Raw genomic sequence first — 27505 nt, 5'->3', positions numbered from 1 at the left:
TTTAATATATATTCACTGTGCTATAAGGGGGTGGGAAGTGTAATTCAAGGACTCTCGCCGGGAAAAAGTAAAACATAAACGTGTGAAAGTCTCCGGCGTCATGGCAGAGACAAGAAAGGACTGAGCTCACACCATTGGTGAGGCGTGTATCAGGCATTTCTTTACGACACAGCACGTTATCAGACGACTGCAGGCACTAGCACGGACAGCCCTGAGTGTGCTATATTGCGGGGTCCTAGCAGCCTGGCCGCTTCGGCTGCGAAGAGGAGACAGCAGCAATGGCGGACTACGATACCTACGACGATCGGGCCTATAGTAGCTTCGGAGGAGGCAGAGGGTGAGAGGCTCGTGAGGGGACATACCGGAGGGCACGGGAGCTGGCAGCACGCCGATATTGGGCCATGCAGCCAGGCCTGAGAGGGAGCTGGGAGGAGAAGGAAGCGTGAGGCCCAGTGAGCGGGAGACGGGCCTCCGTGTGTTCATATAGACGGCTGACATATCACACACGTGTAGTACTGCACGTAGGGCCTGGCCTGGTATGACTGTCTGTCCGGGGGATGTATGGGGCCGGGTCTGTCCTTGGTATAGCGGGAACACTGCTGTGTGCCTCATTCTACTCCTAGTGTGCATGAAGTCTGACTGAGCCGACAGTCCTCCTCTCCTCCAGGATCGCTGTCCGCTCTAATACATCCCTGTACAATGTGCTCTCCTTACACCACCCCCCAGGATGGTATGTCTATCAAACCTGCTTCTACAACAACAATGGCCCTTCATAGGGTACTGGGGTGGAAATTGGGCCTTCCAGACAACCAGATGCTGAGAAACACACACCTCTCAGCTCTGGAGTTATTATACACGATATATATAATGCCTACAGCGCTTTACAATACAAGGGGTAGGGCAGCACAGTGGTTAGCACTTCCGCCTGGCAGTACTCGGGTTGTTGGTTTGAATCCCAACCATGGTACCACCTGCCTGGAGTTTGCATGTTTTCCCTGTGCCTGCCTGGGTTTCCTCTGTGCTCTGGTTACGTCCCACACTCCAAAGACATGCTGGTAGGTTAATTGGCTCCTGTCTAAATTGTCCCTAGTATGTATATGTATGAATGTGAGTTAGGGACTTTAGATTGTACACCCCTTGAGGGTCTGATGTGAATGTACTGTGTGTGTATGTATGTATGTATGTATATATATATATATATATGTCTGTGTGTGTATGTATGTATGTATGTGTATGTATATATATATATATATATATATATATATATATATATATATATATATATATATATATACACACACGCTGTGTAAAAATTGGCAGCATTCCATAAGTACCTGTAATAAAATAAAGGGAGACAGTATAATTACAATACAAGTGCATTAAGAGGACCCAGCTCATAAGGGCTTACAATCCAATAGGGTGGGGCTAGTGGTAGAAAACATTATAACTGTGGGGGTTGAGCTGATGGAAATGATAAAAGTTCAGCTATTTGGAGGTGTGATAGGCTTCCCTGAAGAGATACTTTTTCAGGGATTGCCTAAAGGCAGCCAGAGTAGGAGATGGCTGGATAGTCTGAGGTAGAGAGTTCCAGAGGATAGGAGAGGCTCTGGAGAAGTCTTGGAGACGTAGGAGCTTGAGAGGCTAGGTAGAACAGCTTACAATCAAATGTGTCTGAGACGTGTCCAACATTTCACATCAGTCATTAACCCCATCACATCTGTTATCTGTAGATTAACGTTGCATCTGCACAGGGTAATCTGTAAGGGAACGTTAGTGTTACTAAACCCACAACAGTAAAATCAGTCTGTATATGCAGTAAGATATGAGTGTTATACTCACTGTGGAACCTAAGGGGTTAATCCTCCGCATTATCTAAGATGTTTGATCCTGTCTTCTCTGATCCTCCCCTATTTCCATTGTCCCCTAAATCTCTCCTGAAAGAACAGAGGTTTGGAAACACTCTGCACATATTCAGTTTTGTAGTGTATTACTAGAGAGGGTGTTTTTGTTTTTTTTGGTCTTGTGCATGTGATCAGCACAGGACCAATCGGCACTGTCCAGAGGTCGGGGTTTCTGCATCCTCCTAGAGGAGAGAATGAAAAGTCCTCCCGCAAAGTTTAACCACTTGCCTACAGAGCACTTATACCCCCTTCCTGCCCAGGCCAATTTTCAGCTTTCAGCGCTGTCGCACTTTGAATGACAATTGCGCAGTCATGCAACACTGTACCCATATGACATTTTAATCATTTTATTTTCACACAAATAGAGCTTTCTTTTGGCGGTATTTAATTGCCACTGAGTGTCTTATTTTTTGTGCGATAAGCAGAGCAAAAAAATTCAAGAAAAAAAACGTTTTTCTTTGCTTCTATTATAAATGTTTGCAAAAAGGTAATTTGTTTCCTTCACTGATGTGCATTGATGAGGCGGCACTGATGGGCAATGACTGGTGGCACTTGTGGGTGGCACAGCTTGGCACTTGTGGATCATCAGGGCCCTGATGATCGGTGCCTATCTGTTCTCTGACAATTGCCGGTTATCTGCAGTACTTTCCTCACACTGCAGAACGAGGAAAGTGCAGCTGCCAACCGGCAACTGCATTTACCCGGTGATCTGCTGCGTCATTGGACACAGCTGATTATGTAGTAAAAGGCTGCTGTGATTGGCTTTTTACCACATCACGTGATCAGCTGTGTCCGTAGGACACACCAGTCACAGAGATCACCGATTGGGGGTGCGTTCTGGGAGGATGTCATATGCCGCACTCCCAGAACTGGACAACCACGCTGTAGCCGTCATTCGGCTATAGCCCAATTGTCAAGTGGTTAACCAGTGCTCTGCTGGACAGTGATTGAGGTCACAAGACTGCTCTAACTGCTGATGAGAAAAGGTATTTAGCAGTTTATATTTATTAAAATAATTGCATTTCCATGTTCTGTGTACTGTGGGAGACCAGATATAGTGAATCCAGGGTCCAGGGTTTAGTAACACTTTATTCTATGTTCTATCCAGCGGTAAGCTGTTCATGCTCATGTCGGTGTCATTCCCCAACTTGTGATCACCATTTGACCTGATCACATGGCTTTGTTTGTAAACAATTAGCAGTGACAGATGGCTAAGTATTTTTTTTTTGTGTCCCACCACTCTCATGGGTCCATTTCCTTTAGATTTACAGTTAGTTCAAATGGTGATCACATGACGAGGAAACACTATTACATGATCACATGGCTTTGTTTGTAAACAACTGACAATGGAGTTCATTCTTCCCAGATTTGGCTTCCTCATTTTTATTTTATTTTTTTTCCGGATCCTTCGTAATGTCACCCTTGCCTTGGCAGAGCATCTAGAAATTGAGGTCTTATACTGGCTACCCATCTGTAGATCTCATAGATTCCCCCCATTTACACCAAACCACGTGGATGTAGAAATAAGGCTGTTGTGTTCTGCCTGCCACCACCCTCCAAATATAGCAACAGCGATTACATTTGATTGGATACTGTCACTGGAGAACAGTTTTTGGGTTTTTTTTTTCAGCTCCTTAGGGCTCGTTCACACCATGGTGTAGAGCCATTAGTTCTGAATGCATTCTGCAAGGGCACACTGAAATCAGTCGTTCTCTATGTGCCCTTTTCACACCACAACACTAGTATCATGTGTAGATTTTTTGCTGAGCAGGAATCTGCAACGTGTATAATACTCATTGAAGCGTGCATGAAAACTGATGTCTCTAAGTAAAATCTGCGCATCAGTTTCCATCTGTTTTTCTTCATATATGGTGTGAACGAGGCCTTTAAGCGGAGCTTCATCCACTTGAACAACTTTGCCCCAATAAATTGTTTGTTTATACCTCTGCATTTACTGTTTGGACATTACCTTTTACTGTATTTATTAAAAAGTACCTTCTTTTTTTTTTTTTTTAATTTATGGTTCCCTCCGTCGCAGTGACTCACATCATCCATAATTTCCGTCAACTCCTGGGTATATGTGTCATCAATCCCAGGAGTCAATGGGCAACCTTCTCTTCTGCCGTTATTTCCAAAGCGGAAATGATTCGATTACAGGCTGAGTTAGCCACCATTATAGGACTCACTGTCGGGGAGGTTCCCGGTTGATATAATGCTACCATAACATAATGTTCTCCACCGCTTCTCCAGACCCTTTCATGTCTGTTACATGTGCGCTTAGGGTGAACCTGTTCTCATCTGTGAAAGCACAGGGCGCCAGCGGCGGACCCGCCAATTCTGGTATTCAATTGCAAATGCCAATCGAGCTCTATGGTGCCGAGCAGTGAGCACAGGGCCCACTAGAGGACATCGGGCCCTCAGCCCACCCTCATGAAGTATTTATGATTGTTTGGTCAGAGACATTCACACCAGTGGCCCGGCTGGAGGTCATTTTGTAGGGCTCTGGCAGTGCTTTGCCTGTTCTTTCTAGCACAAAGGAGCAGATACCAGTCCTGCTGATGGGTTAGGGACATTCTACGGCCCTGTCCAGCTCTCCTGGAGTAACAGCCGGTCTCCTGGAATCTCCTCCATGCTCTTGAGACTGTGTTGGAAGACACAACAAATCTTCTGGCAATGGCACGTATTGATGTGACAAACTGGAAGAATTCGACTGCCTGTGCAACTTCTGTAGGGTCCAGGTATCGCCTCATGCTACCAGTAGTGATACTGACCCTAGCCCAGTGTTTCTCAACTCCAGTCCTCATGGACCCCCAACAGGTCATGTTTTCAGGATTTCCATTATTTTGCACAGGTGATTTGATCAGTTTCACTGCCTTAGTAATTACCACAGCTGTTTCATCTGAGGGAAGTCCTGAAAACATGACCTGTAGGGGGTCCATGAGGACTGGAGTTGAGAAACACTGCCCTAGCCAAATGCAAAGCTAGTGAAAAACAGAAAAGATGAGTAGGGAAAAAATGTCAGTGGCCTCCACCTGTAAAACCATTCCTGTTTTGGGAGTTGTCTCATTGTTACCCATCTAGTGCACCTGTTGTTAATTTAACACCAAAGGGCCCGAAACTGATTAACAACCCCCTCTAATTGATCAGATCAGTATCCCATGAGTTTAATTGACTTGATGCTATACTCTGATTAAGTGTTCCTTTAATTTTTTGGAGCAGTATATATACCATACCTGGCCGATGTCCCTGGAAGCTGGAAATCGCTAAAGTAGACATCGTTACTCCACTGATCTCTATTAGCTTCTAGGTCCCACGACAGTTAACTGCCCTGATGCATCCTGAAAACAGTTCAGAAAAGGCGATGTTCAGGGAGAGCCTTAAATGTTCTGAATGAATGCAAAGCGTTCTCTGATTGGATACAGTGGAGAGGCAGGGCAGTGATGCCACACTCCTCACCTCATCCAGTCAGAACGCTTTGCATTCATTCAGAAAATGAATTCTCATTTACTATTATGAATGAACAAGGGGCGCTGATTGTGAGAGATCACTTAGCTGAAAGTCAGTAGGACTGGTTGTACTTCCATACGCGACCCTCTTCCCTCTCATCCACACAGGAATGTCCATAATTTGGGGTTCAAATGAGGTGGAGCTGATGCCAAGCATTAAGAGTTGCATGCAGGGGACAAAGGGGCCACCTGAGCAGGACCAAGTGCTGTACTTGATTCCTCAGGAAAATTGCATTTAAAAAAAGTATATTCTTCTTCTCTAAAGCTCCACACCAGGAATCATCTGGATTGCATATTTACATTTTTAGCTTGGCACAGTGTAAGTATACATTTTGCATGTCTGAGGAGAAGCTGGTAATCACTGTAGTTCTTGCCTCCCCCGCAATGCTGCATCCAAGGATAGTGCGACAACAGTGCTGCACGTCTCCTTTATTCATAGCAAAGTTGGGACTCCTGCTGAATGTCTGCCTGTTTGCACTGCAGTTTGATTAAAAAGGTGAAGGAACATGGCTATCAGTATTGTCACTGCTGACTCATAAGTCTAAAAATTGAGTCAACGGTTGGCCACACCTAGTCGTGCCCACTACTTTCTGGATTGACCGCATTGCCTCTGTTGCCTAAACCCTCCCCCTTGAAAACCTTTATTCATAGTATGACCTCAGTCTTCAGGGTTGAATGATGCTGGATGTCATTCAAGCTTGGAAGACTGAGAGCATCTTTTGGTGAAAAAGTGCTGTGGGGACAGCATCAAAGTAAGTGGTGAGTATTTCAGCCTGAGGCTTTTTTTTTTTTTTTTCAATTCCCCCTAGGCTGGGGGTCCATTTTAACCACTTTCCGTTCAGAGGATTTACACCCCTTCCTGACCAGGCCAGTTTTTGTGATACGGCGCTACGTTACTTTAACTATCACACAGGCGTGAAACATACATAAATGAAAGTAATGACACCGGGCAGGAAGGTGTTAACATCTGGGGTGATGAAAGGGTTAATAGTGTGCTGTGTGTGTTTTACATTGCGTACTGTTTTACTTAGGAGACATGCTGCTTTGTATCTCTGCTGTGCAGAGAGATACAAAGCAGCATCTCCATACTGACAGGAGAGATCTGTGTTTTTCACATACAGATACAGATCTCTCCCCTTTCAGCCCTGCTGATGATCGGAGTCCCGGCCGAATCATACTTCTGCTATTAGGGCAGGAGGGCAAGTGGTAAAAAAAAAAGAAAAAGGAGATGGTCTTTGCAAATCTAAAGGCAAATTAATCTTCCTGGCAAATTACAAGTTAGTTTCATGAATGTACTCCCTTGCTTTCCCTGTTTCCTTCCTTCAGTTAGGAAAAAACACCCCTGTCTGGTATTAGTGGGTTTTCCTGTATATCTGGCAGTTGCATCTTTGATTGCATTTGTTTTCATTTATCGTTGACAAGATTGCTATTCTTATACCCCATATACACGATAAGAAAATCATACGAACATTTTCGTACAAGGACCAATCGTCCAATAATCGGATCGTTGGTCACAGCTTCCGAGAGCTGATCACGACAATTCATGCGACAATATCCGAAGGGAGAAGCATGAAAATCTTTCTCGTATGATACCAGATTAGTGTGACAATACCAGATTTTCGTTTATTCAGTACAATAGTCATCTGAAAATACAAATACATGACATCGCTTTCGAAATTCTTTTCTTTTGTACGAGAATGTTCGTATCTTTAGTAACTTTTTCACGTTCGATGTGAGACTAGCAGCCGAAAAAAAAAACCGGATGATCATTTGTCCGATATTCTCAATGTGTGTACGGGGTTTAAGCATATACACTGTAATATTTATTTTATTAGAAGTTGCGTTTGCCCATTTCCCCAACAATTACAGCACTTGCACAGGTGACCTTTTTAGATTTGATCATAATTTTCAAATGAGGCATTCTGGAGAGAGATCTTGGATCTTTTCAGCATTTGCACTGTATACTTTTGGCAGCAGTCTGCTCGGTGAACAATTCCTTTTTAGTTGTTGTTCCCTTATGACATCCTTAAACATTCAGCCTAGTTAATGATACAGGAAGTGGCACATTTAATCCATTAGTTTTCCTGTTACTGTAACAGGTGGTTATGAGTGTTATTCATCTCTCCACAGGTAGGAACAATGATCAAGTGGGATTATAGTATGGTTTCACCTGACATGGGTTGAGAGCTTCCTCTCTCACTGTAACACTACTAGTGGAAGTGCTCTAGACATCTGTTGTATGCTAGCTTTAGTGTGTATGCTGCTTATGTTCTCTGCAGCCATGAATCTTCTGCTAGATCGAAGTGCAGTGTCAAAGTAGGCATCACCTAGGGTTTTATTTATAGGAAAAACAATTGCTGTGAGAATGTCACAGCATTAACTCAAAAGTCACAAATGATAGCTGTATATGTAAAAAGGCAGTTTTAATTTGTTGCCTTTCTATTCTAGGAGAAAAATAGCCCTGAGGATATTCCACTAGAAGAGGTGAAGAATTTTTAGCAATTGAGAAAAAAAGCCTAATACTATAGGCTAAGAGCGCTCGACTAAAAGGGAAAATCTGAGGGAGCGGTCTACAGCGTAAACAAGGGGGTTGATTTATAACCCCTTGAAGACCTACTAACATACATATGCATTGCGGTTTGCAAAGGGTTTACTGGGGCTATGGCTGCAGCTATCAGCCATAGCCCTGGTATTAAAAATTTCACCTGTGATTATCTTTTTTCTAAAAGCAATCCATGTGTCTGATTTTAGGGTCATCCCCTGTTCCGTTGTTTACCGGTGTTTTTCAGGCTTACCCGTGGCAGCAAGAAGCTCAGACTACCATCTGGTGGTTTGCATGATTGGCCATAGAGATGAAGAGATACCAGATTGTCTGTGATCACCTTTATGATTTAGGTGGCTGGAAATGACATTGTGATGTCACTTCCCGTTTGACAAATACGAACATGTTATTTTGGGGGGTTTGCTTGAAACATCAGCCTGTGCTCGGTTGCATCAGATCAATTTTTTTTTTTTTTTTTTATCTGATGCTTTCAAGGGTAGAGTAGACATCTGGAGTCTTATAGATCTCAGATTTCAACATAAAGAGGACCTGGCATGCTTTTCTGTTGCCACAAGGGATGTTTACATTGCACCCACATATGTAAACTGTGTTCACACCAAACATGTGAGTTAGTACTGCTAACGTTCTAGCGAGAGCAATAATTCTAGCACTAAACTCCCTTTGTAACTCTAAACCGGTAACCTGTAAAAATGTTTAAAGCATCACTTATGGAGATTTTTAAGTACCGTAGTTTGGCACTATTCAATCGGCGTGCGCAATATGAAAGCTTGGCATGTTAGCTGTCTGTTTAGTTGGCATAACATCAGCTTTTATTTTTTACCAGAAAATTTGGTAATCTATTTTCTTGCATTAAAATTCATAAGTATATTTTTTTCCTAAAAAAATTGCATTTGAAAAACCGTGGTGCAAATATCGTGTGACAATAAAAATAGCAACAGCCACCGTTTTATTTTCTACGGCCTCTGCTAAAAAAATATGATTGGTTCCAAGTAATTTTCTAGCAAAAAAAAAAATGGTGATTTTTACTTGTAAACAAAAATTGTCATAATAGGCCAGGTCTTTAACTGGATAAAGAATTGACATAGCTATTTGATCTGTGGAAGTTCATGTTCATTTATTCTGTGCAAATGGGACAAAAAATAATCGTATATCCTGTGCTGTTTGAATGTAGATCATTAGTTGAAAATGGGGCAAATGCTGCATTTGGCCACTAGATAGAGCGAAGTATTCGTGTATAAACCTTTGTTTTTGTTTTTTTTCAGTCAAGGCGCCCTTTAAAATTATTTACACTTTCAGGGCACCCTATTCTGAAATGTGAAAAACGGCAAATATTTTTACATCAGCAGTAGCATCTGCACACATGGGTCTCTCAACATTAGTAAGTAACTAATTCTGCATCTTTGCAGACTGGTACTGTCTAGTATTCCAGCATTTCTCCTCTCCCTCACTTTATCCTGACCCCAGTGCTGACAGAGAGGGGCAAACAAGCATGCTATCAACTAATGATGTTGTTGGGATGTCAGTGGCTGGCTTGTGTGGTGCCTAAGATTGTAAAATGCTGCATAATACTAACCTGTGGCTGTTTGTAACAAAAAGGCAGGCTTGAACCGCTTGTTGGCTTGTTAATAGTTTTTACCCAGTTTTTAGTCATTTTGCCAAGGCACCCCTAAAGAACCCGGAAGGCAACCTGGTTGAAAAAAGCTGGTATAGACATTCCTGTGGTCACCAACACAGTGTAATGCATCAGCATTTGCACAGTTGACAGTTATATGGAATTGATAGGGTTGCAGAGACTAAATTTGTTTGACAAGTTTACGAGCTATAACTTTTTAGGCCTCTTGCACACTGCAGCTTGAAAAAGCTCAGCACAGCATTTTTTTGTTACTGATGTAAAATATAGCCCATTATTTTCAATGTGCCCTTGCACACAGACGTGTACTGTATTCTTCAGTAAAACAAAAAAAAAGGAAAATTTGCATTTCTGGTCAGTAATTTACGCCATGTTTGCGCATTTGTGCTTGAATATGCGTAAATACGTGCATATGAGCATAAATGTTTTTGCCTAAGAATATATTGTGCATGTATATGCGCACAAACATGCGAATACATGCATGAATACACGCAAAACAAATATCTGTAATTACGTCCAAAACAGCAGATTCTCAAACATCAGTACCGTGTGCTGGAGGCCTTGCAAATGGTAGAGAGTTCTGTGTCTGCAACATTGTAGCTGTTCACTTTACAGTAGCTGATTCATTAGGTCCCATATACACGGGACACTTCTAAGCAATGGAAACTGCTGGAAAACGTAGGTTAAAAAACATCTGTTTAGCCGCATTTGCATAACGCGTTTTGTGTGTTTACGCGTTTTTTAAAGATAAGGACAGGAGAACTTCCCGAATGCACTGAAAAGTGGTAAATTATTAACTATTTCAGACTGTTTCAGAGAAACACAGAGTAGAAGCAGAGACAGCAGTATGTCTTGAGATTAACTTAGGTGTGAGTTGCTCATTAATATTTTTTTTGTTTCCAAGGGTGGGAAAGGTGTCTGGTGGAGGGAGTCATTAAGGTCACCTGGCAGGGGGTCTGCATGAGGAATTTGAGGTGTGAATGGTCATTAACATATCTTTTGTTTCCAAGGGTGGGAGAGGTCTGAGGTGTGAATTGGTCATTACAATGCATGACAAGCTTGGTAGGAACATCCTGTGTTCAGTGTTTTGTCCATCTGAGTACCTTGAAAAACGCTTTGCATGCATTTTTCATGATGGGGGGGAAAAAAGGCTCTGGACAGCATCAGGAACTGGAAGAGTTGAAAAAAAAAAAAAATTTTAACCGCTTATAAACGCAATTTGCCATGTTTACAAGCGTTTTGCGTTTGAAACGCTGATAAAATCGACTGCTGAATGCAAGTTTTCTGCGTTCCAACAAAAAAATGTAAACTCAAATGCTTGTAAATGACTATAAACGAAGATGTGTACATGGACATATAGGAAAACATTAGGGAGAGTTCAGGGGCTGCTGAAAAAATGCTGAACAGCTCCTAAACATGAGTTTATCAGCTGCAGTGTACATGAGCCCTTCCTGTGTGGAAAGCACAGGAATCTCCGTACACTTTGAACATAGGGAAGAGGTCTCCCTTATAATAGTTTCTCATTTGAATGTTTTTAGCACATGGTGTTAAGAACATTCAACCAGTAGAAAAAATTGGTTAAGGCTTTTCACTTGAGATTGAATGTTTGGGAGCATTACAGTCTACCTGCAGAAGGTATCATATAGAAACTGGCATTTCACACATATTACAAACATTACATGTATTAATTTGTGACTTTTATGCAAATACAGAGTTATTTGAACAGCAAATTTATTTATATATATATATATATATATTAGACCCTCGTTGGACTGGGTAGATTGATTGATTTTTAAAGAGGAGCGGGTCAGTGGTGGGCTCTAAACATTTTACATTGGCATGATGACATGGTAAAATATATCCACATTGCTGCTAGTGATGTCCCTATCACAGCAGCTGTATATGATTAGTTCTTGTTGTGTCTTTTCTATTTGCATAGCGTAGATTGCTGTAGGGGTTATATAAGTTCTCAAGGCTGCACTGTTTATTCTTTTGGTTGGGGATCCTTTTGAACTGCAAAAATCTTAGGCTGTAAACTCCCAGGGATACTCTATAAACTTAGTAGCATGCTACAGGGGTAGCAGTTATCTGACACACAGAAGTATACAGATGCTGAAGAGAACCTTGGTATCTGTAGCTCTGCAAGGGAGTAACAAATGGTAATATGAATGGTAAGTACATTCTTTTACAAGCTGCTTTTGTGTGTGTATTTATTTTTTTCCTAGTGATATGGTCACTTTACGTTACATTTTTACTAAAAACTTTGCAACAGTATTTTTCTGAAGAGTCTACAAAGGGGGTAAATTCTCAAACCTGTGCTCAGTTGTATGTTTTGCAAATGTCTTTGCAAGAGCTCATCTAATTTTTATTCCATTTAGTCAGTCATAGTCCCCTTCCCTATTTTCTAGATGGGTAACCCATTAAACATATATGCTTGGGGAAGTCTGATACCTCATTCTCACATTTTCACAATCCATACACAATTAAGATGTATACTTGCCCTTTGGTTTGAAGGTTTTGGGGGGGGGGGGGGTTATGTTTAGTTTCTTATGTATAGCTTTTGGGGAGAATCCCTTTTAAATGTGCCTTGTCTTTCTCAGGCCCCGGCGTGGTGAATCTGGCCCTGGTCCTCGCAAACAGAAAGAGCTTCCTACAGACCCACCTTTCACAGCATACGTGGGTAATCTTCCATTCAATACTGTACAAGGAGACATAGATGCCATTTTTAAAGAGTTGAGTGTGAGGAGTGTTCGACTAGTCAGAGACAAGGAGACAGATAAGTTCAAAGGTAACCATATGCTTCCTTCATCTTCAGATATCTTTAAGATTTAGTTTTTGAAACGTATGTTGTGTTATTCCTTGATATTGAATGACATGCATTTATCCCCTTTTTATGCGGAAAAAACTCTAAAATGGATATTAACTATTTTTACGACTTGTTTACACTAGTAGTTGGGGAGCAGTAAAACCCTCTGGTTGAGCTACGTTTTTACCTTTTCCCCCTTTAGCTGCAGGGGCTGGGGGCGTGCATATGCTGTGGCTGCAATGCTTTTCTATAAATTGTGGCGTGTGCAATCTGAAGAGCAATCCGCGTTTAATAGCAAAGTTTTTGTACAAGAGCCCTCACTCTGTAATTCAGTTTGATCAAGCTTTCTGGCCTATTGACCTTAGAAGCACAGTGTCTAATCTTTTATAAAGAAAAAGCCTAGTTTATTTTTGATTTTAGAAGTAGACTTTTATAGTAATTGAGTCTAAGCTTCACTGCCCAGCATGTGGCAGTGAATGAGATGATGTAGAAGACCCTTTCACACTGTTGCACAGGTTTTTAACATGCATTGGTGTAATGAGGGGACACTCATTCCAAACAAATGAATAAGCTGCCTTAATACGTTGTGTAGTTTAATGTATGTGCACTTGGTCAGCACAACAGTATGATCAGGGCTTCAATTAAGTCCTTTTTATTCTTTAAATGAGAAGTTCTCCTTTTGGGAACATGTTACATGTTTCATCCGTTTTTAACATGGCAAATGTAACATGTTCCCACTCCTGCAGCCTCTCCACTATTTCCCCAACCCCCCCTGATTGTGACAGCCAGCTGTCACAATTTTGAAAAGCACAGGGCCGGGCTCCACCCATGCGGTCACATCATTCACAGAGATCTGTGCATGAATGAACTACAAGTACTAACAGCTTTTGTAGCTGATGGCTTTTAGTTCTCAATAAACTACCAGGGTGCCAGTGAGCACTCTAGCTGGTTCATTGAGTCTTCCTGTCATTTAGTAACTGCCCGCCTGTACGAGGAAGACAGCTTACACTGACAGTCTGTAGGAGCCTGCGTTGCACTTTTGATCTGCTGTGTTCTGCCAGCAGGGAGGGCTAACCACCAGCAGAACACAATGATCATATCCACCAGCAGTAACTGCATGAAAAAAAAGCTGATAGGCTGGTTGTACTGAAGTCTGTCAATGGATAGACTCCAGTACAACCAGCCTGTTCATAGATGGTTCGAGTATCAGCTGGTCCCTGCTGAACCGGCTGAGATTCAATCTTTTTGAGGCTGACTTAAGTGCTGCTGTACAAGAGGCTAATATCTATGTATTTTCATGTTCGTGCATTAGTTGCATTTGAAAAATAAATGTAAAAAAGTGATATTATTTTGGCAGCACAATGGCAGTGTACTGAATACAAGCAACTTTCCTTAAACTAATTTCCCGAATGATCTGTATACCGTATTTTCGCCGTATAAGACGCACCTGACCATAAGACGCACCTAGGTTTTAGAGGCAGAAAACAGGAAAAAAAAAATTCTGAACTACAAAAAAAAAATCTGTCGTGTCCCAGGTACCGCCTTACCATTCACAAAAAGCACCGCTTCTTGCGCATGCGCACTTGGCACTCGGCTGTCATGCCCAGTGCCCACACTACAGAAGCCAGGAAGACAGCACGCCGCTGGATAGAGGAACAGGTAAGGTCCCGCTGCAGAGCTGAGCAGCCGGCCCGGTATTCTGACACGGCCACGGTGGAAATACCGGACCGGCCGCTCCATATTCGCTCCATAAGACGCACTGACATTTCCCCCCCAGTTTTGGGGAAGAAAAAGTGCGTCTTATACGGCGAAAAATACGGTAATCTGTTCATCAATTTCCTTATACTGAATAGCATTATGCAATCATTTTATTTCACCTAAGAGTCATAGATTAAATCACATTTTACCAAAACATTGGTAAAATAGTATCCGGTAGTCCCATAGGGAGAGCTATGCCAGAGTTCACTTCTTGCGAGGGAAGAGTAATTTTTAGGATTCAATCAGGGAGGCATAAAGCAGCTAAATATACACTCAACAGAGGAGTTTTTTTTAGATATCTTATCTTTATGGCTAACGGTGGTACCACTGAACGTGTGTCATGTTCAAATAACTAAATTGCAATAAAGTCCCTGGAGTAGTTCCCTTTTTCAAAATACTCATAAATATTTTAGGAGTTTGCTTTTCTTTGCTGCTTCCTTTCATAGGTAAGAAGAAATTTAAATGAAGACTTAATGCGGAGATGTGCACTTTTTTTGTAGATCATTCCCCTATTGACTTTTTTTTTTTTTCTTTCTTAAATTAGGGTTTTGTTATGTAGAATTCGATGATCTGGAATCCCTTAAAGAAGCCTTGACATATGATGGTGCAGTAAGTTTCCTCTGTTATCATGTAGTTTTTATTTTATTTTTCTTTTAAATTTTGCTTACATTTTTTCTCCTTTTTACCATATAGCTTTTAGGTGACCGTTCCTTAAGAGTGGATATAGCAGAGGGCAGAAAACAAGATAAAGGTGGCTTTGGTTTCAGGAAAGGAGGGGCAGATGAGAGAGGTGATTTGTTTTGCTGAGTCTTTGAATTCTAATCTTAATCTGAGTTCTTTTCAGTCTTTTTAACATTTCTTAATTGTCGATTGGGATTGTTCAGAATGTATATCTTGTATTCTAAGTATAGCTCCACTTTTGTTTTGGGTTTTTTTTACACATGCAGGGCTGTAGATCATTTTCTAATTCATGCTCAAGAAATTTGAAATCAAGCAATAGTGTACTTCCGTAAGGCATGCTTATAGGAAATGGGTTTCTAAAGCCATTTAAAAAAACCTACCCTTTTGAGTTTGTGTGCAAATATTTCCAGAATAGTATCATTGTAATTTAAAATCCATTTAGGTACAGCATTTATATCAAACACTGACTTCATGTGTATTGCACAAACACATAGGAGGTGATTTTACTAAAACTAGTGCGCACAGAATTTGTTGCAGCTGTGCATAGTTACCAATCAGCATCTAGGTTTTATTGTCAAAGCTTAATTGACCAAGCTCAAATTAGCTAATCGGTTGCTAAGCACTTCTGTGCCAAATTCTCTGTGCACAGGTTTTAGTATATAATAAGAATATGCAAGCGAGCGCTAATTGAAAAATAGATGTAAGTATTAAAGTAGCTGCTAGCACTCAGGGTGTAGGCAACAATCCCAATGTAAACATGTATATATAAAAGTGCAGCGCTATAAACGCACAATCTGTAGATAAATAATGATACAGTAATATAAAATATTCTCTTTTATTAGGTCTCTTTGTGTAATCAAAGATATGTAAAGTAGAATAATGTGCCAAACGGTGCAATAAGTGAACGGCCACAATATTACTAGATATCAATCAGCAAACAATAACAATCGATAATAGTTCTTAAATCAATCGCAATGTATCCAAGTGCAAAAGTGCATGTGTCCACGAAGGGAATCCACCACCTTGGACAGATGGTTACACAGATTTTGTGCGTACTACCTCCAGGCCAGCTCTCCATATTTTTTTATTTTTTTTTCCCCTGCAAAGCAGCAATGAACAACAGCATGTGTTTCAAGGATACTCCGGTCCTCTTTATCAAGGCATGTCTGATATCCTGCATACCCTCAAAATGTGCATTGGTGATTGCTATTTTGCAGTAAAAGGTCTATGTTACATAGTGCTGTCATTTAGGGCTCGTTCACACTTGACTTTATTTCTAACTCTTGCCAAACGCCACTTTAGTGTTTGACAAACGTTAGACAGGGGTTTGTGAAGCGTTTTTAACGCTCCCAAAACGCCCTATGTGCGGTTTTGAGGCGGTTGATAGGCGTTTGCCGAGCGTTAAAACCACACCACAAACTCCTATAATGAAGTTTAAATGGTATTAACGCTCCGCAAATGCCTCGCAACCGCACCTCAAACGCCGGCCAGGCGTTTGCGGAGCGGCACCATAGACTTGAATGGGAGGCTTCAACTTCTCCTGACTCGACCAGAGGCGTCAGTTTTGCTGCAACACTTAACGCTTCCATGTGAACAGCACTGTGTGCTGGCATGTGCAAAATTTTCATAGGCGTTTGAGAAGTGTGAACGTAGCCTTATTTTTACTGTTCTTGATGATCTTTGTTTAGGAGAAGAACATGAGGTTTGTGCTACCTCTGTTCTGTCCAGTGCTAGGCTAGGTTCACATCTGTGCGGTAGAATGCGTGTAAATCGCACGCATTCCTGCAGCTGAACACAAAACACAGTTCATTAAAATAATGCATGAAGGTGCCATTAAGAGTTAATGGCACTCCCACGCACTGAAAAAGTGATTGTTTTCTGCACTTGAATACACATAGCACAAAAGCACCATGCGATTTCCTTGTGGCAACATTTCAAAAAGATGCAGGGAAATGAATGGATTGCCATGCCCATGCAAATGTGGCATGCAGAGCCGCATAAATGTTAACCTGGCTTTAGGGAAGATTTGAAACCTGGCGGATCTCTCATTGCATATTTGATGAGAGATCTGGCTGTGGTTAAAACATCTTAGATGCCACAATTTAGTTCAAGGTACATAACACCTGCCTTTTAGGGACACAATCCTCAAACCATTTTTCAGTGTCTCTAATTTACTGTGTAGTTTTTTTTTTTTAAGAAAAAGTTTAACCAAAGTTAGGTTTACCCCAAAAATCGGAACTTAGAAATGGCACTTAGAAACTGGAGTTGTTCTTTTTGGCAATTCTGAAGTGTATATTCTCTGGTTCCTGTCCTTCCACATTATTGTTGCATCAGTAAGAAAGTAAATCTACTTGGTATGTTGTATCAAAGCAAGCTTTCCTCCAAGAATTGGTTTACTTCACAGGTATTTGCATGGCAGAATTGTTACTTTTAAAAAGGTTACCTAACTAAAGTAAGGAGAGGTACTATTCTTGATGTGAGCACGTATTAGCAGGGGCAATGTTTTCTTTCTCTGACATTTTGTGTAATGGTTTTTAACGCAATGTTTTTATTGCTAATCATGGCAGAATGCCTACCCTTCTAAAATCTGTGGCCTTTTTATGTAGAATAAATAGTGAGCAATTTTTGTCTTTTTTTTTTTTTTATTTTTTTTTTCCAGTTGAAAATGTTTTGATGTGTTTTTTTATTTTGTGCTAACTTCTTTCACACTTGTTGGCTAACCGATGCAGTTGGGATTTGGCCTCCAATTCCGCTTTAAAAGATAAATAAATGCATAAATCTGCTTTTTCAGCATTAATTTCATTTCGATATTGCCTTGTTTTTTCAGGACCTGATAGTTTCGGCTCTAGAGGGGCTCCAAGAGATGACTTCAACTCTGGTAAAGGATACATTTGTACTTGCTGACAACCTTCACGCGTATCACTATGGTGGAAAATTCTGTTTGAGTACTGACCTTTTTATCTGATCTAACACTTTATTTTCCTATATCTCCTGGCTTTTAATTTTGTGGGTTTTTGTACTTCACGACCATTATTATCTTTACTTTCAAAACTATTTTTAAAATACTGTTTTCTGATCTTTAAACCTTCTAAGGGTAGATATTGTACCCTTTCTGGTGTTTGCTGGAATAAAACATAACCTTTCCTACTTTTTTGTTGTTGTTTCTGGTGGTGGACAAGGTATGTCTGGGTTTTAGTTCTGTGATCCAAATGTGGAACCCACCATACCCTGTCTGTGTAAATGCTTTGTTTTCCAATGGAGAAGATCTAAGGGTAAGAAACAAGCAAGCACTCTTAAGGTTGAAAACCCCTTGGTTACGCAGCAGTTTGACACAATCGGTGTTACTTAAAGCAGGTAATGTGGTGATGTTTGGAACTTTTGGACCCTTTTCACTTGTAACTGAGCAGAAGGTTTTTGGTGGAGTTCTACTTTATTATCTGCTTCTGTTTTGTGTTTTTTTTTTTTTTTTTTTTTCCTGTAATTTTACAGTAGTCAACTTTATATTAAATATTTTGTTTTGCATAGAAGTATGTAGAGGTAATAACATGTAAATGTACAACAAGTATATAGTCCATCTTCCACTCTGCAGAATTTCTATCTGCGGTTCTATCATCCATTTGTGGCTTACATGTATAACTTCTGATTACAATACTTAAAAACTGCAATGCTGAAGTGCTACAGTAGCATTGGCTGCTTATAAAGGCAGCAAGAACAGGTGCCTAAATTATTCAGTATAAAAATACAAACTGAAATCTGATTGCGATGTGCAATAGCTAGTGTTTAGTCATCTTTGCGTTGAGTTGTCTAAAGCTGTGGTAGCAAGAAAAAGAGAGGAAGGCGCCTCTAAGTGCAGTATTGACAATTTTTATTTAGTAAACAATGGATAAATTGCACTTACAAGATAAATAGTTAAAGACTCATCGTGTGGTAATTAGATCCAGGTGGGACATCAGCCATCCAGCAGCAAAATCTGTCTTTAGGATCAGGAAATAGAGTCCAGGATGTGCCTGTGCATCAAAATGAAGCTAGGAGAGCAGAGTCAGATGTAGGAGGTGAAGGGGGTGGTAATGCATTTCAGAGCATGCTCAATAGGCTCCTTATCCTACAGCTACAGAAGTTGGGCTCCAACAAGCACACCCTATATAATATATATTTAAAGTTGTGGTAGACCTTTTCTTTGGTAACCAAATCCAAACCAATCTAAAATATCTTAAAGTAAAACTATGGCCTTCCATGTAAAAAAAAAATGTTTTACATGCATCTGCACTTACTGTTTTCCCTTGGACTGCCTGCAAAATTTCATAACTGCTGAACTTGCCAAGGAAGATCACCTCACGCAGCTTCTTGTGGTAGAGAGACAACCCTCCTGCACTTAATAAATTGAAAGCATCATGCAGGCTGTGACTGCTTGTGCTTCAGTAAAAATGTTACAGGAGGCATGGATATCAGCATTGTCTTTGCTGATTCCAAAGTAAGCTGCAGAGTTTGCAATGGTGGGGGAGTGGTAAGGCATGTGAAACAAATTAAGGAAGATGTGGCAGATTCAAGGGAGGTAATTTAACTTTTAAATTTTTTTTGTTTTTTTTTTGTATCCATGAGGCTTTTTTGTCACTGTAATTAATAGTAATTTTAGCATAGTAATTAGATTTGAGACCTGTTTAGACACCTGGTTTTAGATTGCCATATAGGACTCTTTTAGATATACTTTAATGTTTGTTTTTTTCCAGATGCTCATAAAAAGTGTTTGAGAATTGAGATGGTCATTGGCTTATGTTGTTCACCTTTACTAACCTTTGCCTCAAACCTCATTATGCAGTGTTCTCAATCCATTAACATGCAGCATACCGGGGGGGGGGGGGGGCAATGAAATGAGGGGCTGAAAAAAATAAGCATTTTTGGTTTGTGGCAAAAGTCAGTAAATGTGAACTAACTTATGTGCTTTGAAAATGATAGTTAAAGGCGAACTAAACCCTCCTATCATTTTCAGCCAAGGAAGCTGCTGTCTGCTTGATCTTCAGCTGCCATGGTGCTGCACCCTGTGATCAGTTATGACACCAGCCATTTGATGGTTTGGTTGAGACCACAAGCAAATGTGACAGTTACATTTCTGGCACATGACCTAATTAGGGAGGTTCGCTCTCATTAATTGGCCTGATCACCAACTGGGAATGAAAGTGAGGCTAAATCTAAAGTTTGTGTTTGCCACAAGAACGGGTATTTAGGGGACTCCTTCCAGAGGGAGCACATGCTCTCCTGAGAACTGTTATAGATAGGGATGCACCGAAATTTCGACCACCAAAACATATCGGCCGAAAATAGCCCTATCAGCATTTGGCCAATAGGAAAAATTTAGATACATGAGACTGTGTGTACTGCAGATGTGAGGGGGTGGAGGGAATGGCTGAGAAAGGCAGGAGAGGAGCAGTGTATACAGTGACTGGCTGTCGCTATATGTCAGTGCCGATTTTTAAATGTAATTACCGCTTTTTTTTTTTTTTTTCATTATAGCTCACAGAATTAGCTGTCACTTTTCCCCCCCAGCTAAAAGAAACAAGTTTCCTTTTTAGTTTCTTTCCCCGAGTTAAAAGAAACAGTTTCCTTTAGCTCCAGGGAAAGTGACAGCTAATTCTGTGAGCTATAGTGAAGGAAAAAAAAAAAAGCTGGCAATTGCATTTAAAAACCGGCACCGACATAGTGACAGCCAGTGAGAGAGCCTCTCTATATACACTGCTCCTCTCCTTCCACACACTGCCCCCTACAATGAGGGCCTGTCACTCATATGCTGTCACATAGGGGACTATTGGTCCCCTATTTGATAGTAATAAAAGTTAAAAAAAAAGTACAAATATACATGAAAGTAGAAAAAAAAATAAAAAAAAAATTGGAGCCTCCCCACCCTCACATACGCAGACATTTTGGTTTGGTTTTTGGCTACATGCATTCTGAATTTTCGTTATCAGTTTCGGCACCAGAATTTTTATTTTTGGTGCACCACTAGTTGTAGACCTAGTTTACACTTGAGGATGGGGGCTGGTAAAAATAAGCAGTGTAGCTGTGTTTTAACTGCCCCTCTTAAGCTGCTAAAGCAGTCATATGGGGGTGTATATATGGTGTGATGCTTTTCTGATTGTTAGAAATGATCTCCCCTCTCTTGTTCAGCAGGCAGTACAGCTGCCATACCCCACATATTCAATTGAATGGGGCTGTGCTACAATCGCGAACCAAATGCTAGGGAAGTGGATGTGGCACATTGTTTCTATTAAAAAAAAAAAAAAAAAAAAAAATTGGCTGGAAAAAAAACGGGCACTCAGAGGGTGGCTATATTGCCTCTTTGAAAGACTGCCATTTGCCCCCTTGCTCTCTGAAAAGAGATCCACTGTGAATCACTTTTCACAGAAACGGCAAGGGTACACAAGCCCTTAGAGAGGATTCCTTGCACATTGCTTCCTGTTGAGTCTGCAATACAGTAAGTGGAGAGGAATCTCAATATCTTAAATGGATAAGAAAAAAAAATACTGACAACAGATTCATCCTGTTCTAGTCAAAATGATGGAGGGGGTGCTGGCTTTAGATTTATCTTTTTAACTTTTAAACTGCATTCATTTTTTAGTCATCCTGGACTTCAGCTTTAAACTGGTGGTCATATCTACTTGTTTTGTTCTCCATGTTTTTTTTTTGTTTTTGTTTTTTTCACTGAGGATAGGTTTAATGCATTTTGAACCATTCTTTGATGAAAGCTTGCTAGATTTTGAGATGTTACTTTTTTGTGTATGTAGTACTTACTGTCCTTACTGATTGTACAAAGTAAAACTATGTCTTTATTGTGGCAATGTAAATAGAAAAGTATGTTTTGAAAAGCAAATCTTACTAAAGTTTTATTTTGCTGACTACAGTAGTTTAGTATGTATTCTTCAAACCGGTGTCCACATTTAAGTTGTAAAGCTTCAGCAGGCTATAAATTGATTTCTTGTGTTCTTATTTTTGGTTTAGGCTTTGGGGGTGATGACTTTTTAGGAGGCAGAGGTAGAGGAGGTCGCAGTGCACCTGCTGACAGACGAGGGCCTCCACCTTCAGGATCTGGCCGTTACAGAGATGCACCACGTGCTGGCTCCATGGACTTCAGAGAACCCACAGAAGGTTGAAAAGCTGTCGTGTGTTTGTTTTGTTTTTAACAACTGTGTTCCTAATAAGAGGCCTATTTGTGAAGCAGCAGTATGGTCTTACTGTGTCCATACTGCTTCTTTATAAAAGACCATAGTTAAATTGAATAGAAAACAAAAACTACAAGCTGCAAAAAGTGCCCAGTCACATGACCTGTTGGTCACGTGACCAATCTCTTCACCAATTGTAAGTTGCTATCTGCTGTGTTTATGCAGAGAATACTCTGATGGGCTCCGTAGGCTACTCGCAGCATCCTGTGTTTAAGAATTGAACAGACAATATGGAAAATGTAATCTGCAGCATTATGCATGGAGCGGAGGTTCATGGCTGCTGTTCACATTGGGCAATGAGAAGAGCTATATCTTGTCTTGTTGATCCATTCACTGGACAATCCCAACCTGAATCAAAGCGATTCTAAAGGTTCATTTTTTTTTTTTTTTGTGTCAAATAACAAACATGTCTATATTTACCTGATGTGTGCAGTGGTTTTGCACAGAGCAGCCTGGACATGCAAACACTGATTTTGCGCATCTGTGCCGTCCTGTAGCAGTACTTCTGCAATAGGGTGGATGTCAAGTGGTTAAAACGTCACCTATGGATATTACAAATTTTTGCAATTTTAAAACCTGTCATGTTTGGTATACATTGACTCATCGTAACATCATCCTTTATATTTTATCAAACACTTGAGCAATATATTGTGTTTTTGTGCATTAACTGCTTCCCGTTCTATGTGAGTGTATAATGTTTGGGGGTTCAAAGTAATTTTTGAACAAAAAAAATGTTTTTCAAGTAAACCAGTGTCAGAAAAGGCTTGGTTTTCAAGTGGTTAGAAGAGCGGGTGATGTGTGACGTAAGCTTCTAATGTTAGCCCTGAAATGGCAGGATAGTAGAAGCACCCCCTCAAATAATCCCTTTTTGGAAAGTAGACACTCCATGGTATTTGCTAAGAGGCATGGTGAGTATTTTGCAGAGCTCATTTGTTGCCACGTGTTTTTGGAAAACAGAAGGAAAAAAACAAAAATATATATATTTTTTTTTCTTATTTTTCAAAACCCTGTGACAAAAATGATATCTGAAAAATATTTCCCATGCCTCTAATCAAATTTCCTTGGGTGTCTACTTTCCAAAAAGGGGTCATTGGGGGGGGGGGGGGGGTTTGTACTAGCACTTTTTTATATTTTTTATAAAACATTAGTACTATATTGCATTTGTCTGCTACAAAAAAAAAATGTACTTGCTACTGACATTTGCAATTGATAAACTGTTACGCTTATATGGGTCCAAAATTGGAACAAATTTTTTATTTATTTTGTTCTCCGGTGTCTGCTTTCAGAAATTTTTTTTTTTAATGTGCATAAAAAACACTGCGCTGGCATCAAAAAGGGTTTACCGTAAACCTGTTCCATTCTGCATTGTACTGGCTGGGTAATTTTTAACTGTTTGCAAGAATAACTATGATTTACTATATGGTCCACTGCTGCTAAAATGTAGGGAAATATTTCTACCCTATAGATGAGGATGTCCCCTTTTTTTTTTTTTTTTTTTTTCCCCCTCTTTAAGCTACCTGAGGTTTGTGTAGTGTAGTTGAGTGGTTTGAACTGCTATGACCATATTTGTTATTTCTCCCAGAAGAGAGAGCACAGAGGCCACGTCTCCAGCTTAAACCAAGGACGGTTGGAACTCCCCTCAATCAAGTAGCCAATCCAAACTCTGCAATCTTTGGTGGCGCCAAACCCAGAGAAGAAGCTGTAACAAAGGAAAAAGATTGAGATGAAGGTTGGGAGGGACAGAGGAGAGAGTAAGCTGGTCACTCTGGATCATCAACCCCGCAGTTACCATTCCTGCCTCCTGACATTCACTCCTCATTTCCCTCCTGTCTGAAACTGAACACTGAGCTTGTGAATGCATGTCAGCTGTTAACAAGTGGTTTTTAGTACGTTCTCTGCTTTTCTGTATCTAGTACCTGCATTGTGCTGTTTCCACCTCTATTCCTCTTGCTAGCTGCAGGATGCCATCCTGCAGGGAAGGATTCCTCTGAAAAATGAAATTCATTTTGGACTTGAGATGAATTGCAGTTTCTTCAGTACATTTTCCTTTTCTGTTTAATTTGGGGGCACATGTGTTATTATGCCAACACTCGAATTTGCTGCCCCTGAATTACCTAGTGCTTTGCTTCACTTCTAACCTGCATGTTTCGTTCTGTATTGCCAAGACTCTGTGAAATGGTAGAACCTGGCACGTTTATGTGCCATGGATTAAAGAGCCCGCCACCTGGTATCTTTTAAACTTGACATGACTACGTTTTTTGGCTTTAAGCCTTTACCACGAACACCTCCCTATTACTCTGTATACAGTGTACTATACACTTTTCCATGTGGAGAAGATTTGTCTAAATATCTTGTTTTATTTTTATTTAACTTGATAAATAGAATTTACTTATATATGGCTTAACCTATCACATGTGTCTAATTTACTCTGAAATGTATCTCACAATTAAATAGACACCGTGCTGTATTGTGATAACTATATATAAAATCAGCAAAGGCAATTTGTGGATTGGGTAAGAGTTGGAAAGAAAACTCGCACTAAAAATTTTCATAGGAAAGATTTTATGTTGCTGCTACTTAAGACTTTCTAACATACAGAAATAAAAGATATATATTTTTTTTTTATAGGTCTTCAGACGCTAAGTTAAGTTAAGCCTTAAGTATACTGCTTTTTTTTTTTTTTTTGTGCAGTTTGTCACTTTTACTCTGAATAGCATCCAGCACATTGCCAGGTCTTTACATCCTTTTGATTAATTTTTGGAGTCTGCATCGTTTCGGATCTACTACTAGCATTTGTGCTAGTTTGGACAACCTCCATAGCATTATGCACTCTGTACCCTTGCTGCTTGAGCTCCTGTTTGTAGAAGCTTTAAAGTGGACAAAAACTCCATAAAACATGCCAGCATTTACTGCTCTTCTTGTTACCCTATGCCCACAACAGCCAGGAACACCCTAGGGATACTTATCTGGTGAAATGACTGGACTCCCTCTGTGTACTAGGCTTGTGCTTCTTCCTGATTCTCTTTGGTTTACTTGTGGCCAGGGGTGGGATCACACTCCTTTTTGAGGAAGCAGTCTTACACAGACACTAAGGGGTTGATTTACTAAAACTGGAGAGTGCAAAATCTAGTGCAACTGCATAGAAACCAATCAGTTTCTAGGTTTTATGGTCAAAGCCTAATTGAAGAAGCTGAAGGTAGAAGTGGATTAGCTACCACGCAGAGCTGTACCAGATTTTGCACTCTCCAGTTTTAGTAAATCAACCCCTAAGCATATAAAGGGTCTTGTGGGCTGTTTTTTTAGTAAGATGCAGCAACAGGCATAGGGGAGGTTCTGTTTTAATGGGTTTAGTTCTGCTTTAAAATGGGGCATACAGCACGTGTTTGTAGTGCCTGCCAAGCACCCCCTGACTTCAGGGGTGAAAGGGTCAGCTCAGGTATGTAAACACTCAAATGATCCTTTGCTTTACACTGTGTCATGCTGCTACGAATGTTGCCTGCAATGCCTGGCCTGTATGATGATGCAGATCCAATGGCTTTCATCGTTCCAATGCTGTGGAGTGTTTAAAGGCCAGGTGACACACTACCCGAGGTTGTGCAGGCTTCTGCTTCTAGTGCCTATGTGAGCACGGCCTTAGAGCAGTTTCTTACCAAATTTGTTCCTTTGTTTTGTTGTATGAAGTGTGTTTTGGCAGCTTTTTTTTTTTTTACCCTCCTCTGGCCCTAAAAGTTAGCTTCTTAATACGAATTTAGCAATTGTGGCAGAGCTTAATGTTAGCATATTTTAAATATATAGACTCTCTTCACTGCCACTGGCAGCTGGAACATGCAGGTCACAGGCAGTAAGAGTTGAAACCAGTATTAAATAAAAAGACAATTAACATTTTACCTCCAGTGTCTCAGCAAACATGTTCTCTTTACTCTCCTTTCTTTTCTTCCATACATGCTCAGTGCTAATAAGAACCATTTGTCTAACACTAGTCTATAAAATAAGACATGCTTTGTTTGATATTCTAAAGATGAGAACCATCCCCTCAGATTTATTCTAGATTTATTTCAGTCTGCTGTGTGGGAAAGCTTAAGACAGAACAAACAGACAACTTCATAACTGGTCTATACATTTGACTATTTTTAAATGACAATTCCAAACACTCTACACATTCTGCTTCATGACAGAAAGTACATAAATGGACATGGTATTTTGTGGAAGATCTTTTAAATAAAAGAAAACCTTAATGAAGTAGTCTGTGCTTTTACATTTGTCTCTTACAATGCATATGTCCATTGCATTGCTGTGTAAAACGTTACTGTGATTAATTTGATGTGACAGAATACTTTTGATGATTAAATGTATTTTCATTAAAGATGACCTATATTGAGAGAAATGTGTATATAATAGGCTGCCATTGCTGACCTGAAATGTTAGGTGCCTGTCCTACTGCAAGTGGAAATAAATTCTACTGGGTGGGGGGCTCTTGCCATAATGTACAACTTTGATCAGCATACTTTCATGTTTTCCTCTGTGAACCCTCCAGTGGTTACAGGTCCGTGCTCCAGTCTCCACTTCTGTCTTCCACAATACTCCTGTTAGGCCAGGGTACAAAGGAAAACAGAAGGAGAATTGCACAGTCTATTTTGCGAAAGAACTCCAGCTCTATGCAGTTTTTAAGTAGAACTTTAGTTCTGCTTTCATTTGTGTCATCACCAACCGTTCTTGGTCATATGTGTATTTAAACTGAACATATAAAAGTGCAGCGCTGAGTGATCAATTAGAAATAAAGCATAATATAAACATAATGTGTGCTCATGGGGATATACAAGTCCCAAGTGACATGTTCTGGGTGAAACAGAAAACTCTTTAGTGATACGGTGTGATGACCAGTAATCAAAACAAATGTGCCATCCACGAGGGCAAACAAACCATCCGTGGCAGTCGTCATCCACCAATATGCACTCACCAGAAATAAGAGCAGAGAAATCCCTCCAGGAAATGTAAAGCTCCTCAGCCATAGGAATCTTATGGTGTACCAGAAGCGGAATGGAGCAAGCTCTAAACAGATCTTTCCAAGCCATAAATAGCTCCTCTGCTATAGAAATATCTAGTGTACCAGTAGTGGATCCGGGAAGAAGTGGAGGAATATTCCCAGGAAGAGAAGTAAAACGGTGAGGAGGATAACCAGAAGGAGGTTCTTCTATCTCTTCCAGAGGATGGACTTCGGTGTCTTGTATGTCTCTGGACTCATTCCCATTGCAGTGAAAAATGTTGGACTCCCCCGCACATCTTCATTCTCAGGGTGACAAGGAATGTGATTCTCTCCAGCAGGCGCACACACCGCAGCCCGGGCCAGGAGGAGGAGGACTGAGTTTGGGATGAAACTGCAGTGTGTGTGCCTGCTGGAGAGATTTACATTCTTGGTCACCCTGATAGTGAAGATGTGCAGGGGAGTCCA

At 40.5% G+C, this 27505-nt stretch overlaps 1 protein-coding gene across 3 annotated transcripts; it reads left to right on the top strand.

Annotated features, from left to right (window-relative positions):
- The first annotated feature begins 177 nt into the window (after positions 1-177).
- Positions 178-26295, top strand: EIF4H (eukaryotic translation initiation factor 4H). Of its 3 annotated transcripts, none has more exons than XM_089655400.1 (7): positions 178-337; positions 12201-12388; positions 14709-14773; positions 14858-14954; positions 17673-17723; positions 21836-21982; positions 23642-26295. In XM_089655400.1, the coding sequence occupies exons 1-7, from the start codon at positions 279-281 to the stop codon at positions 23776-23778; spliced, it is 744 nt and encodes a 247-aa protein (XP_089511526.1). In that variant the 5' UTR covers positions 178-278; the 3' UTR covers positions 23779-26295. The 3 variants fall into 3 exon arrangements, with proteins under 3 accessions (XP_089511526.1, XP_089511525.1, XP_089511527.1); XM_089655399.1 differs by having other exon boundaries at positions 23639-26295; XM_089655401.1 differs by lacking the exon at positions 17673-17723 and having other exon boundaries at positions 23639-26295.
- Positions 26296-27505: the final 1210 nt, after the last annotated feature.

The sequence above is a fragment of the Staurois parvus genome, unplaced genomic scaffold (genome assembly GCF_062004578.1).
Source record: "Staurois parvus isolate SC_StPar_1 unplaced genomic scaffold, SC_StPar_1.0 ptg000839l, whole genome shotgun sequence".
Lineage (NCBI taxonomy): Eukaryota > Metazoa > Chordata > Amphibia > Anura > Ranidae > Staurois > Staurois parvus.
The sequence above is the reverse complement of the archived record's forward strand: the minus strand, read 5'-3'. Positions and strand labels throughout refer to the sequence as shown.